The sequence below is a fragment of the Pseudorca crassidens genome, chromosome 3, assembly GCF_039906515.1.
Source record: "Pseudorca crassidens isolate mPseCra1 chromosome 3, mPseCra1.hap1, whole genome shotgun sequence".
NCBI classification, from domain to species: domain Eukaryota; kingdom Metazoa; phylum Chordata; class Mammalia; order Artiodactyla; family Delphinidae; genus Pseudorca; species Pseudorca crassidens.
The window spans coordinates 34169056-34182592 of record NC_090298.1 but is presented as its reverse complement, the minus strand read 5'-3'; the positions used below and the strand labels follow the sequence as shown (position 1 = coordinate 34182592).

At 42.5% G+C, this 13537-nt stretch overlaps 1 protein-coding gene and 1 pseudogene across 1 annotated transcript; one reads left to right on the top strand and one right to left on the bottom strand.

The window, feature by feature from the left end:
- The first annotated feature begins 2135 nt into the window (after positions 1-2135).
- LOC137220966 (kinetochore-associated protein NSL1 homolog pseudogene) lies at positions 2136-2785 on the top strand (annotated as a pseudogene).
- Positions 2786-8662: 5877 nt separating this feature from the next.
- On the bottom strand, positions 8663-12360 carry CARD6 (caspase recruitment domain family member 6). Its single transcript, XM_067730593.1, is given in 3 exon segments — positions 8663-11572; positions 11575-11685; positions 11688-12360. Coding segments are annotated over 3 exon segments (1815 nt in total). The 5' UTR covers positions 12325-12360; the 3' UTR covers positions 8663-10505.
- Between the last annotated feature and the right edge of the window lie 1177 nt (positions 12361-13537).

Below are 13537 nucleotides of genomic sequence, written 5' to 3'. Positions count from 1 at the left end.
TTGGCAGAATAAAGAGGCAACAGAATAATCCTTTGACAGTTCTATCTCTTCGTTTCTAAACTTTCATCTCATTCCTTATCTTAAAAACACCAAAAGTAGGTCTAGTCTAAAAGTAAGGAAATTGGCCCTAATTTGATAAGACAGTCTCTGCTGACTTCCTGAAACACCCCACCCAGAGCTTCCCCATCCAGTCCTCCTCTGTATACATCACTGATCCTCTGCCTGTCCCTTAAATTCTGCCCCTCCTCAAGCTGCGCTTGTCACTCTGTCCACACTACCTGGGCTACTGTTTTGATGGAATGATATTTGAAGTATTAACTGATGCAGTTTTTTATTAATAATATTTCCTCCTCTCTTGCATGATCCCTTCACCCATCCAATTATGGGAAGTGTGAGAGATACTAAAGACATGCGGTATTCGAATCTCTCTTTGGGTTTTATTGCTCACCTGGGGCCTAGGGGTAGGGTTGGGGGTTTACCCAGAACTGGGGATAAGGGGCAGGGGCCCTCTGGACGATATGCACGTCTCAGTATCTTCATCTATTCTCCTTTCTCTCTGCTTCTGCATCCCAGAGAAATTGATCTGGTCTGCGAGGCATAGAGAGGCAGGGCTGTCAAATCAGGACCCGAGCCAAAAAGTATAGTGCATTAATCACTAGTAAAGTTGTCTTCCATTAGTGACAGAATGATACTACATATACAGGTGACACAGGACAAAAGGAAGAAAGAATTGGGGCTTGAGCAAAAAATCAAGCCTTAGCCATGGAACAAAGAGAAAGAAGCACATTTTGAAAAATAAAAGGATGTCTTTTAGATTTAATCAGATACAAAACTTGCAGGCAAAATGAGAAGTGCTCGATACAGAAGCCTATAGGTAAAACAGCTCTAATCTTTTTTTTTTTTTTTTTAATTTATTTTTGGCTGCATTGGGTCTTCATTGCTGTGCGCAGGCTTTCTCTAGCTGCGGCGAGCGGGGGCTACTCTTCGTTGCGGTGCACGGGCTTCTTATTGCGGTGGCTTCTTTTGTGGAACATGGGCTCTAGGGCGTGCGGGCTTCAGTAGCTGTGGAGCACAGGCTTAGTTGCTCTGCGGCATGTGGGATCTTCCCCAACCAGGGCTCCAACCTGTGTCCCCTGCACTGGCAGGTGGATTTTTTTTTTTAACATCTTTATTGGAGTATAATTGCTTTACAATGTTGTGTTAGCTTCTGCTGTAAAACCAAGTGAATCAGCTATACCTATAGCAGACAAATTCTTAACCACTCCATCATCAGGGAAGCCCAAAACAGCTCTAATCTTAAACAGCTAAAAGTTTCTACCTCATTATCATATTACACCAGCTTTTCAGTGCCAGATTTTCCAGCAGAAGAGGAATAATGAGTTTAATAAGAATGATAATGAGGAGAAATTATCCCAGCCTGGATTTCTGGCCCAGATGAAAATATCTTTCTCTGAGCGCCGGAAAAACAGGTTTGCAGCCCAGTCTGGATCTGGGTTTTTCAGAATGTGGCCCCAGGATCTTCTGCCTCAGTGAGTTCCTGTTAAGAGGCTATTGCATAGACCTACTCCAGACCTCCTGAGTCAGAATCTCTGCAGGGAGCCCCAACAATATACAACTTTAACAACCACCCCGAGTGATTTTTACACACACTCTAATTATGAAACCTCTGCTTTAAAATTTAAGAAGATTTGCGCAAAGAGTGTGAAGAATGTTAACACCTTGGATTAAAGAGACAGTCTATTTTATAGTCCCATTATAGAGTAATAGAAAACTTTATGGCTCTTGTGCAGTCTAGGGTCAGGAGCAGGCAATACCCAGACCAGATTACAATGGCAATTTTATTATTATATATATATATATATAAGATTTTATTATTATATATATATAATATATATATATTATATATATATTATATAATATATAATATATATAATATATTATATATTATATAATATATATAATATATATTATTATATATATATAAGATTATATATATTATAATCTTATATTATTTAAAAGAGTAGATACTCTAAAATCCTCTCTTCATTGCAGCACCATTCAAAATCTTCTCTTCAGACAGTTGAAGCTGGAAAACAGGAGAGGGCTTTAGTCGGTGGCTCTCCCCTCTGTGGGACATGGAGAGAGTAGCTGCGATAGATGACAGGGCCTCGGTCCCTGCCACCTCCTGAAAAGACTTGCAAGTGCGCTGCACCTCAAAGCGGGCAGTGATGGAAATGCTACAACTGGTGGCAGCTCTGCGCAAAACCTCGGGGACGCGCTGCCAGAGGAGATTCGGGAGCCCCTGCTGCAAGATGCGCAGTGGACTTTTGAATCAGCTGTGCAAGAGAATGTCAACATTCATGGGCAAGCATGGCAGGAAGCTTCAGACAATTGCTTATGGATTCTGATATCAAAGTCCTTGAAAACCAGTTTGATGAAATCACAGTCCATGTAGCCACAAAACAGTAAGCAGTATCCCAGAAAGATCCTTCAATGTGTCATCAAAATCATAAAAGCAAAACAAGAAATTCTGAAGCAGTACTAACCTGTTGTACATCCATTGGACCTAAAATATGACCCTGATCCAGCCCCTCGTATGGAAAACTTGAACTGCAGAGAAGAAACAATAGCTAAGGAGATGAGTGAAGCTACGAAGTCCTTGCCTGCATTAATTGAACAAGGAGATGGATTTTTCCCAAGTTTTAAAGATGCAGCCTATTATCCGGCTCCAGAAAGTCCACCAAGAAGTCTTCTTCGGGGGCTTCCCTGGTGGCGCAGTGGTTGAGAGTCCGCCTGCCGATGCAGGGGACACGGATTCGTGCCCCGGTCCGGGAAGATCCCACATGCCACAGAGCGGCTGGGCCCGTGAGCCATGGCCGCTGAGCCTGCGCGTCTGGAGCCTGTGCTCCACAACGGGAGAGGCCACAACAGTGAGAGGCCCGTGTACTGCAAAAAAAAAAAAAAGGAAACCAAATGTTAAACCTGAGAGCTTTATAGCACAAGTAAAAACCACACCAGTGGAGACTTCTGCTAGGAAAACCACTGACTTGGTACTGAGAAGGAAGGGAACTAAAGACTGCCGCCAGAGAAAATGGTATCCGTTGAGGCCAAAGAGAATCAGTCTTGATACATAAGGTCTTTCTGTTTATCTTGGGAGTTGAAATTAGGCACTATCAACATTTAGATTACAGCTTAATGCCTAGACAGGACTTCAATTAAAACAACAGATAACTAGTGATTCCTTTATACAAATATAGTAGCTCTATGCTGGGGTATGATGTAATATTGTGTTTCTTCCCTCACCTTTTCATCTATAGTCAATGAAAAGCATATATTTTTTTAAATATTTACACAAAGTCTGTCAATGGTCATTAAGAGTGCAAATTTTTACTGTCCTTAAATACCATCAACACTTGGATGCCTTATAGGTTGTTGTTTTTTTTAATAAATTTATTTATTTTTACATCTTTATTGGAGTATAATTGCTTTACAATGGTGTGTTAGTTTCTGCTTTATAACAAAGTGAATCAGTTATACATATACATATGTTCCCATATCTCTTCCCTCTTGCGTCTCCCTCCCTCCCACCCTCCATATCCCACCCCTCTAGGTGGTCACAAAGCACCAAGCTGATCTCCCTGTGCTATGTGGCTGCTTCCCACTAGCTATCTATTTTACGTTTGGTAGTGTATACATGTCCATGCCACTCTCTCACTTCTTCGTCACAGCTTACCCTTCCCCCTCCCCATATCCTCAAGTCCATTCTCTAGTAGGTCTGTGTCTTTATTTATTTATTTTTGGCTGGGTTGGGCCTTTGTTGCTGCACGCGGGCTTTCTCTAGTTGCTGCGAGCAGGGGCTACTCTTCGTTGTGGTGCGCGGGCTTCTCAATGTGGTGACTCCGCGGCATGTGGGATCTTCCCAGACCACGCTCGAACCCGTGTCCCCTGCATTGGTAGGCGGATTCTTAACCACTGTGTCACCAGGGAAGTCCCAGCCTTACAGCTTTTTATGGAATTTCAGAAGTAACGTGTTTCATTGTGTTTCCTGGATATACATCTTTCTTTAAAAAAGAGCTGTGTAGGGACTTCCCTTTAATTAGCACTTAAAGCCACCCGTTAAATCAGATGCCTGAATCCTCAGCAGTCAGTGCCATGTTTATCCTCCCCAACACACACTTTGTTTACATGGGTCCTATATAGCAAATACTGGAAAAGGAACTATACCTTAATCACAAAAGGAGACTACAAAGAATTCCAAGACATGAGGAAATGAAAGAGGTCACCATGAATGCAGGTAAAACCTAGATGTATGAGACTAATAAGGATTTATGAGACAACTTTGTCCCTGTGGCCAGTCTTTGTGTCACATTGGAGTACACTCCAGCATTGAAACGAAGAACACACTTTTTAATGTTAAAAAAGAAACAATCTTTATTTGCTTTCTTGTTCAAAATGTAAATTGATTTAAGGTGTTTAAGAAAGGATTTTCAGGTGTTGAAAAAGATAAATCATTGGGCAGACTCTTCAATCTGCTAACAGCAAAAAAAAGTCACGTACAAATTGAATGTTCTCAACTTAGTTAAATTGTACACGTGGCTAAACAAATGGTTCTGAATTTTTGCATTTGACTTAAAACAATCAAGACTTGGGACTTCCCTGGTGGTCCAGTGGTGAAGAATCAGGGGGCAGGTTCAATCCCTGGTCAGGGAAATAGATCCCACATACCACAACTAAGAGCCTGCATGCTGCAACTAAAAGATCCCGCATGCTGCAACTAAGATCCCGCACGCGGCAGTGAAGATCCCACATGCTTCAGCTAAGACCCGGTGTAGCCAAATAAATAGATAAATATTTTTTTAAAAATCAGACTTGTGCATTATACAATAACACCCTTCCACTATATTTCATGTCCTGAATGCAGACTTCTTTTTTTTTTTTTTTTTTTTTTTTGCGGTACGCGGGCCTCTCACTGCTGTGGCCTCTCCTGCCGCGGAGCACAGGCTCCGGACGCGCAGGCCCAGCGGCCATGGCTCACGGGCCCAGCCGCCCTGCGGCACGTGGGATCCTCCCGGACCGGGGCACGAACCCGCGTCCCCTGCATCGGCAGGCTGACTCTCAACCACTGTGCCACCAGGGAAGCCCCATCCTTTTTTTTTTTAAATCAATTATTTTATTTTTGGCTGCGTTGGGTCTTTGTTGCTGCGCGCAGGCTTTCTGTAGTTGCAGCGAGCACGGGCTACTTTTCGTTGCGGGGCGTGGGCTTCTCACTGCGGTGGCTTCTCTTGTTGCAGAGCATGGGCTCTAGACGCGCGGGCTTCAGTAGTTGTGGCTCACCAGCTCTAGAGCAGAGGCTTAGTAGTTGTGGCGCACAGGCTTAGTTGCTCCACGGCATGTGGCATCTTCAGAGACCAGGGCTCGAACCCGTGTTCCCTGCATTGGCAGGAGGATTCTTAACCACTGCACCACCAGGGAAGCCCCAGACTTTCTTAAGACATCTGGAAAACCAATATTTCATCCCGTTTATACTGCCTGCCCCAACACTGTTTGACTTTGCCACAGCAACCCTGGTACAGACGCAAAAATGTAATAGAGTACTGTCTGTAAATTCATAAACAGAAAAAATACATGAAAATGTTATTAGTGAGTTAGAGGACTATATTACTAGCTACTCTAAGTGATGAAATTACAGATTACTTTTTTTTTTTTTGGCCACACTGCACAGCATGTGGTACCTTAGTTCCCCAGATGGAACCCGCACACCCTGCATTGGAAGTGCGAAGTCTTAACCACTGGACCACCAGGGTTAAGGGTTACTTTTATGTTCCTTTCTTCTTTGTCTATTCCTGCATTTTCAAAACCATGTATAATGAGCTTATAGTTTTACAATAGGGAGGAAACACACAGATTTACAGGATCTCACAGCTATAGTAGGATTCTCATTCTGTTTCCATGTCTTCTCAGTTCTGAGTCCAATGACTCACCCATAATAGATGCTCGATAAATAAATATGAGAGAAGGAAGAAAGTAAACAAGAGGAAAAAAGGAAGAATGGAATGGAAAGAAGAATCTGTTGGTTACCCTCTGTTTGCCCCTCTGGATCCATTCTCCACCCTACTCTGAACCCTAAAAGGCTGACCTACATGAACAGCCTAGATGGCCTCCTTGTTCTCTGTTTTCTGGTTGGGTTTGGTCAAGGGGGCGTACTGGCAGATCAGAGGTAAGGAATAGATATTTAACAGTAAGTCTCCTACATAACGAACCTTCAAGTTGAGAACTTTCAAAGATGCGAACGTAGGACTTCCCTGGTGGCACAGTGGTTAAGAATCCGCCTGCCAATGCAGGGGACGTGGGTTTGATCCCTGGTATGGGAAGATCCCACGTGCCGAGGAGCAACTAAGCCCGTGCACCACAACTACTGAGCCCGCGAACCACAACTGCTGAAGCCCACGCACTCGTGCTGCAACTAATGAAGCCTGTGCTCCTAGAGCCCATGCTCTGCAACAAGAGAAGCCACCGCAATTAGAAGCCCGCACACTGCCTTGAAGAGTAGCCCCCATTCGCCACAGCTAGAGACAGTCAGAGGGCAGCAACAAAGACCCAACACAGCCAAAAAATAAATATATAAATAAATAATTTTTTAAAAAAACCAAAAAACAAAGATGCGAACGTGCATCCGGTTCCAGCAAGGCTGTGCCATCAGCGTCAGGCGTGAGTGAAATGGCAGCTCGCCCTCCGTCTCCTATTGCTGAGGATCCTTCAGCTCTACCATCTCCCACCTCCTCTCCCTCCTCCAGTCAGTAACTCTTCTTGCCTGTTCACTCGATGCCAGTTCCTTATGCCAGCTGTTGTACTGTACTACTGAACTTTTCATGGTACAGTATTATAAGATTAAAAATGTTTTATTTTTTGTGTTTGTTTCTTACGTATTATTTGTGTGAAAAGTATTATAAACCAATTACGGTACAGTACTATATAGCAGATTGTGTTTGTTGGGTACCTAGGCTAACTTTGTTGGCCTTACAAACATGCTCTCAGAACAGAACTCATTCATTTGTAGGGGACTTACTGTATTCCCTGGAATACCTCCCTGTGGGTCACTGCAGCCACCCAGACCCAAGACCCTTCCCACACAGCTCTTCTGATCAGGGAAAGCACTCCCCCCACCTTCCCTTGAGACCTTGGAGTAGTAATGTGCCTTGCTTTTACTAGATCCGGGGTACTGCACTCTCCTTTGTACTGTTTTTACATATTGCCTAGCCCTTTATAAATAGTCCGTTTATTAAACTCTCCTGAAATTGTATAATTTGAATGTACCATATATATATTATTAACCCCAGGCTGATACAGAATCTATTAGTGACAATAACCCAACAAGTTCTGTCCTCCAGGAACTAATCTTGAAGAAGGATATAGAGAAAAGTTTTTAAAAACAGCACTACTGGGCTTCCCTGGTGGCGCAGTGGTTGAGAATCCGCCTGCTGATGCAGGGGACACGGGTTCGTGCCCCGGTCCGGGAAGAACCCACATGCCGCGGAGAGGCTGGGCCCATGAGCCATGGCCGCTGAGCCTCCGCGTCTGGAGCCTGTGCTCCGCAACGGGAGAGGCCATGACAGTGAGAGGCCCGGGTACCACAAAAAAAAAAAAAAACAGCACTATTATTGCTCATTTCAAAAGTTTAAACAACAAAAAGGTTATTTTTGTGAGAAACTTCACTTTTACACCAAAGATTCTGTAGTTTTGAACTTAATCTTTTATTATTATGCTTTTTTGCCTGCCAGAAGACAAAAATTCATATGCATAGTCCTCTATTTCTTTCTTCACCCTTACAGTAACCTTGAGAGAGATTGAACACCTTCTAAATACTCAATATTGATTGTTTAATACATGCACAAATGAAGGATACCTATTGTCATATGGAAATGTTTAATTAAACATTTTTAAGAGATTAATTGTTCCTTTTCAAAGATCATTTCTCATCTTTTTGTTAATAGGATTTTTTTGTGTGTCTTTGAAGACAATTTTTGATTTTTTTTTACCCAGAAAAGACGTGGGCCTATTTTAGTACTTAAAACTAATGTTAATTTTATAAAAGTTACAGATTCAAAAAGCAGGGCTCTTTATGCAACTTACAAATCCTATTATTTTATTTCTAAATCTAGTGAATTTTAACATCTTTCTTTAAAGTAGACTTTTAGATGTTGCAAGAATAAAATTAAGATAATATCCATGAAGTCTTTGGAGACCCTTGTAACAGAGATATTAGATAAATGTTTCATTCTACTGAGAAGCTAAAGCAATCTGCTAAAACCCCACAAAATTGTTTTTTTTTAAATTAATTAATTTATTTATTTTTTGGCTGTGTTGGGTCTTCGTTTCTGTGCGAGGGCTTTCTCTAATTGTGGCAAGCGAGGGTCACTCTTCATCGCGGTGCGCGAGCCTCTCGCTATCACGGCCTCTCTTGTTGTGGAGCACAGGCTCCAGACGCGCAGGCTCAGTAATTGTGGCTCACGGGCCCAATTGCTCTGCAGAATATGGGATCTTCCCAGACCAGGGCTCGAACCCGTGTCCCCTGCATTGGCAGGCAGATTCCCAACCACTGCGCCACCAGGGAAGCCCAAAATTTATTTTTTAATTGTAGAAATTTGAAAGCTATTTGGTTTCTGTTATAATTATAATACTTAAACACACAAAAATCAAATTAAAGTTAAACTTATTTGCTAAAAATAAATAAATAAATAAAGTGGTCTTTTATTAATATTTGGTGTCACTCACAAACTTGGTTAATTAAACCTCATTTAAATATTTTAAATTTAATATTCCTTCTACTTACTGCTTCTAACTAGCAGAACTTAACCAAATGTTTAGAATAATGTATCTAATAAATTAAAGTTGAGAATTATGTGAATCTTAAGTTCTCTTAAACATTTCAATGCTTTTTACAAACTGTGTAAACCTATCTTAATCTTTTCAACTTAAAAAAAATCAGAACTCTAAAATTAAAAATTCGATTATATATTTTAAGTTAGAGTCATGAGGCTAATATATCAGATCCTCTAATTAGCCAAATTATCTTAACCACTACAAACATTTAAAATATGAAACATACACAGATCATTCCCAAAGATAAGGCAAAATAATTAATTTCATTGGTTGTTAGTTCATTATTTCTATATGTAAGGGTCAATTGAGTTTTATCATCCGAGCAATTTGGGGCTATTATCACAAGCAAGTTGATTTAAACATTCCAAACAAACAAGGTTACCTGCTTAGCAGCTGATATCAAACCAAAAATGTTTGACCAAAACACCTCTAGAGCAGCCAACATCTAGGGCAGTTTTTCTTGCAACACTGACGCAACTTGCGCCCTATTTTATGGTCACTTTGCAACTAAAGGCATCATCCCCACTCTTTTCCAAGTGAAATTGTCTTACAGCCCCCATTACCTGGATTCAGGTTATATATTACCTAATACTCAAGGTTGTATTCAATTCGTTTATTTACTGCTTGATTCTATTCTTTACTCTTTTCGTATTTTTCCTTTTTTTTAGGGACACAATTCTTATAGATATTTTTATGATATCCAATTAGGCTGTGCATATCTTGCTATCTGTGTCATGCTAATGATAGTACTCTTTTACCATCACTGCCACTCTTCTTCAGGTTACTATATATATGATAGGAAAGGCCTGGGCAAAGGATATATTTCATAGGTCTCGAGAGTAAGGACTTTAATGCTTCCCTACCCTCTTGGGCCCTGCTCTTGGGTCATATGCCTTAGCCTGAGAAGGACCAGTCAGAAGTGACTTGGGTTGAGTGGGTCTGGGCTGGGAAGGCCTAGATTGGGAGGATTGGGGTTGGCGTGGCTTGGGCTGAGTGGGTCTGGATGGAGAAGGTTTAGCTTGGGAGGTCTAGGGCTGAGAAGGCTTAGATTGGGAGTACTGGGACTTGGAGGGCTGGTGCTGAGTGGATTTGTCTGAACGAGTTTGGGTTGAGAGAACACAGGTTGAGAGGGTTGTGCTGGGGCTGCTTCGCCTGGCACGACTTGGGCTGATTGGATTTGAACTGAGAGCTGAGCAAAAATTTGCTGTTGGACATAGGATTGAATCCCATTTGGAAAGATGGATTTGAAGGCCCACCTCCTGTCTTCAGCTTAGCTCCTTGCTGAGAGGCAGTCCTTATGGGTTTTTGTATGGCTCCTGCTGCTTGAAATGCTTGATGGTGAGGATTTTCAATATGGGATTTTGTTCTCATGAATTTTCTAATTGCCTCATTTGGCCGTGTTCCCTAGGCACAGACTTGCCTAGGCTGTGACTTCCCAACCGCTCTTGCTGGCTGTGAACCCAGGGAACGGAGGTGACCTCCCTGGGAGTCCACTTCCCCAGATCTTTCACGGGCTCCCATTTTCTGTGGTCTCTCAGACCAGGCCTGTACATGCTGACAAATGGGTCTTGGTGGTCTCCCAAAAGTTTTATCCATGTGACGTCCCTGAGCAGTTCTTGAAAATTTCATAAATCTTTCACCTGAATAAAATCTCTGAGGTTGGAATTATTGAATCCCAAAACTTTACCCGGACTATGGGCCCTTGTATTCTGAAAGGGTGAAGGATGGAAACTCTGAGACCTCTGCTCTAACCAGAACTGGGAGACCATAACCCAGGGGGCTGTCAAAGAAACACGGTTAAAATTACCTCCATTTCTGGTTGGTAAAGGACAGCAGTTTTTCAGAAGAGGCATGAATACTGGGGTGAGATGGAAATTCTGAAGATTTGGGCTGATCTCACATCTAGCCTCAGCCTCTCTTACTGACATCTAAGCGGGGCTTTCAGATGAGTTTTTTGGCTGACTGTGTCTTTGTGGTCCCTCATCTTCAGCTGTTCCAGCCAAGTTTTCAGTAGGGGAAACTTGAATCCCCTGCATGTTCTCAAAGTCGTGGTCTGTCTGTATCCCCAACTCCCTGGCCAGGGGTGCAATGTCCTCCACAGACATACATCTGAGTGAAGAGGACATCACTTCTTTCAGGGCAGCTTGAAGACCCTCCATGTTCCTCCCTGTCTCTCCAGCTTCCTCCTCCTCCCAAAACAGCAGCTGTGATGGCTTCAACTTCAGGATCCTCTGGGAAATCTGAGCCTCCTCATTCCCCCTGGCCCGTGGACTGAGGACAAAGTAGCATCTTTCAGTGGCAGCTTCTCCTAAAAACATTAGCAAGTCCCATTCCTTCTCACCTAGGCAGTCAATGAAAAAAAACACAGCAGAGGAAACTTCCATCAAGAAACCAAACTGTGTCCAAAAACTTTCTAGATCCCCACGAAGGTTGGCCACAGCAACAGCTTTCTGGAAAAAACTGGGGTTTTCCTTTAGACCATCACTATCAGGAAAACTCCATGTTACCTCAACCAGGCCATCAGAGATCTGCTGGGGAAGCACCAGAACAGGCAAATCCTGATGGAGAAAGAGTTTGTGTGATTTCAGGTGGGCAGGGCTGAGCAGTGTGTTGAGGTTTCTGGACTTGGAGAAGCTACAGTATCCTAGACGCACAAAAGAGATGACAGGCATCTTCATGAGAGTCAGAAATTTTCTGTATCCCCTGTAGGCCTTCCTGAAGACTGCGTTGACTGCTCCTTCACAATGTCCTTAATGGCCCCCAGCATTAAAATGCTTTTGTGCTTTTCTGCATCTGGCAGTAGCAAGGAAGGGCAAACTGGCACTGATACGTGTTTGACATGACTTCACGTTGCAAAGAGCTATCTGAATACAGCACAGAGGCACAAAGGACATGAAGGGAATTAATGGTTTCTGTTTGTCTAATTTCCAAATTCTCTACTCCAGTCAAAAATTCCCCTTTGCTGGGGCTTCCCTGGTGGCGCAGTGGTTGAAAGTCCGCCTGCCGATGCAGGGGACACGGGTTCATGCCCCGGTCCGGGAAGATCCCACATGCCGTGGAGCGGCTGGGCCCGTGAGCCATGGCCGCTGAGCCTGCGCGTCCAGAGCCTGTGCTCCGCAACGGGAGAGGCCACAACAGTGACAGGCCCGCGTACCGCAAAAAAAAAAAAAAAAAAGTCCCCTTTGCTATCTTCACCCAGAACCTGTGTCTGAGGACTGAATCTCTGACTGTCATATCCAGTGCTTGAACTTTCATCAGGAAGTTCCAGGCTAAGTCACCTGGAGTCTCAGTCACCCACCTACATCCTCAGTCTAAGAAGAATTGTTTAACGAAATCTGGCAGAAGCTTTCTGTTTGTATCCGGGTTTAAACAGGACAGGACATCTTTAAACAGTTTTTGCTTTCCGTAGGAAATAAGATAGTCAGGGAATGTCGTGTTCAGCATCTAAGCTTCCTTCAATGACTTTTTAAATTAAATAAGTTATTGACATTTTCATTGGAAAAAAAAAGATGAAACAATACAAGTAAAGTTCTCTTTCATTGCTCTGTCAATTCTATTTCCTTCTAAGAGATATGTCAATATAGTATGGTATGTTTCCTTCCCATCCTTTTTCTATGCAAGTACATAAGTATGTTTGCATATGTAGAAATACACAGTTTGGTTTAATGGATGCTATTTTATTTTATAAATGATATTATACTGAATGATTCTTCTTCGGTATAAAACTTTTTACTCAGTGGTATTCCTTGCAAATTCTTCCAAGTAAGTATATATAGACACCAACTTAATTCATTTTAGCTAATCCGTTGTACTTCATGGTTTGGAAGAACCATTATTTATTTAACAATTGTCTACTGGTGATCATTTAGGTTTTCCAATTTTTTTGGCTAATGTTTGTATGCAGCAATGAAAAACCCTGTTAAAGCTTCATTACACGCATGTATGAGGAATTCTCTAGGTTGATACCAACTTATTTCTTAAATGTTAACTCCTGCTAAAGTTTGGAGAAATGGAACATTTTGTTATCACTGAACTTTTCTCAGAATTTACATGTTGTACCTAATTTCTCCTGATGTCATTTTCTAATTTATCTTCTAGCCACTTCTTGGGAATACGGAGACAGTGCTTAGTAGAGAAAGAAAATCAGAGAGCATTTTCTGCTCCTGATGGATAGCAAATTAGCATAAGATTCTTGGATCCCCTATAAAAATAGCCTAGAAGAAACAGTAGAAGTGAGAGAAAGTATGGATTTCAAGAATTAACAAAAGTAAGGATTCCCTGGTGGCGCAGTGGTTAAGAATCCTCCTGCCAATGCAAGGAACACAGGTTCGAGCCCTGGTCCAGGAAGATCCCACCTGCCGCGGAGCAACTAAGCCCGTGCGCCACAGCTACTGAGCCTGCGTGCCTAGAGCCCGTGCTCCGCAAACAAGAGAAGCCACCACAATGAGAAGCCTGCGCACTGCAACGGAGAGAAGTCCCCGCTGGCTGCAACTAGACAAAGCCCACGCACAGCAACAAAGACCCAATACAGCCAAAAAAATAAATAAAATTTTTAAAAAAAGAATTAACAAAGTAACTCTAAGAAATCCTTGGATGGTCTGAAAGTTGCTTGAACTGATATATATGATGGATAAAAAGTAAAAAGGTGAGGGAGGAG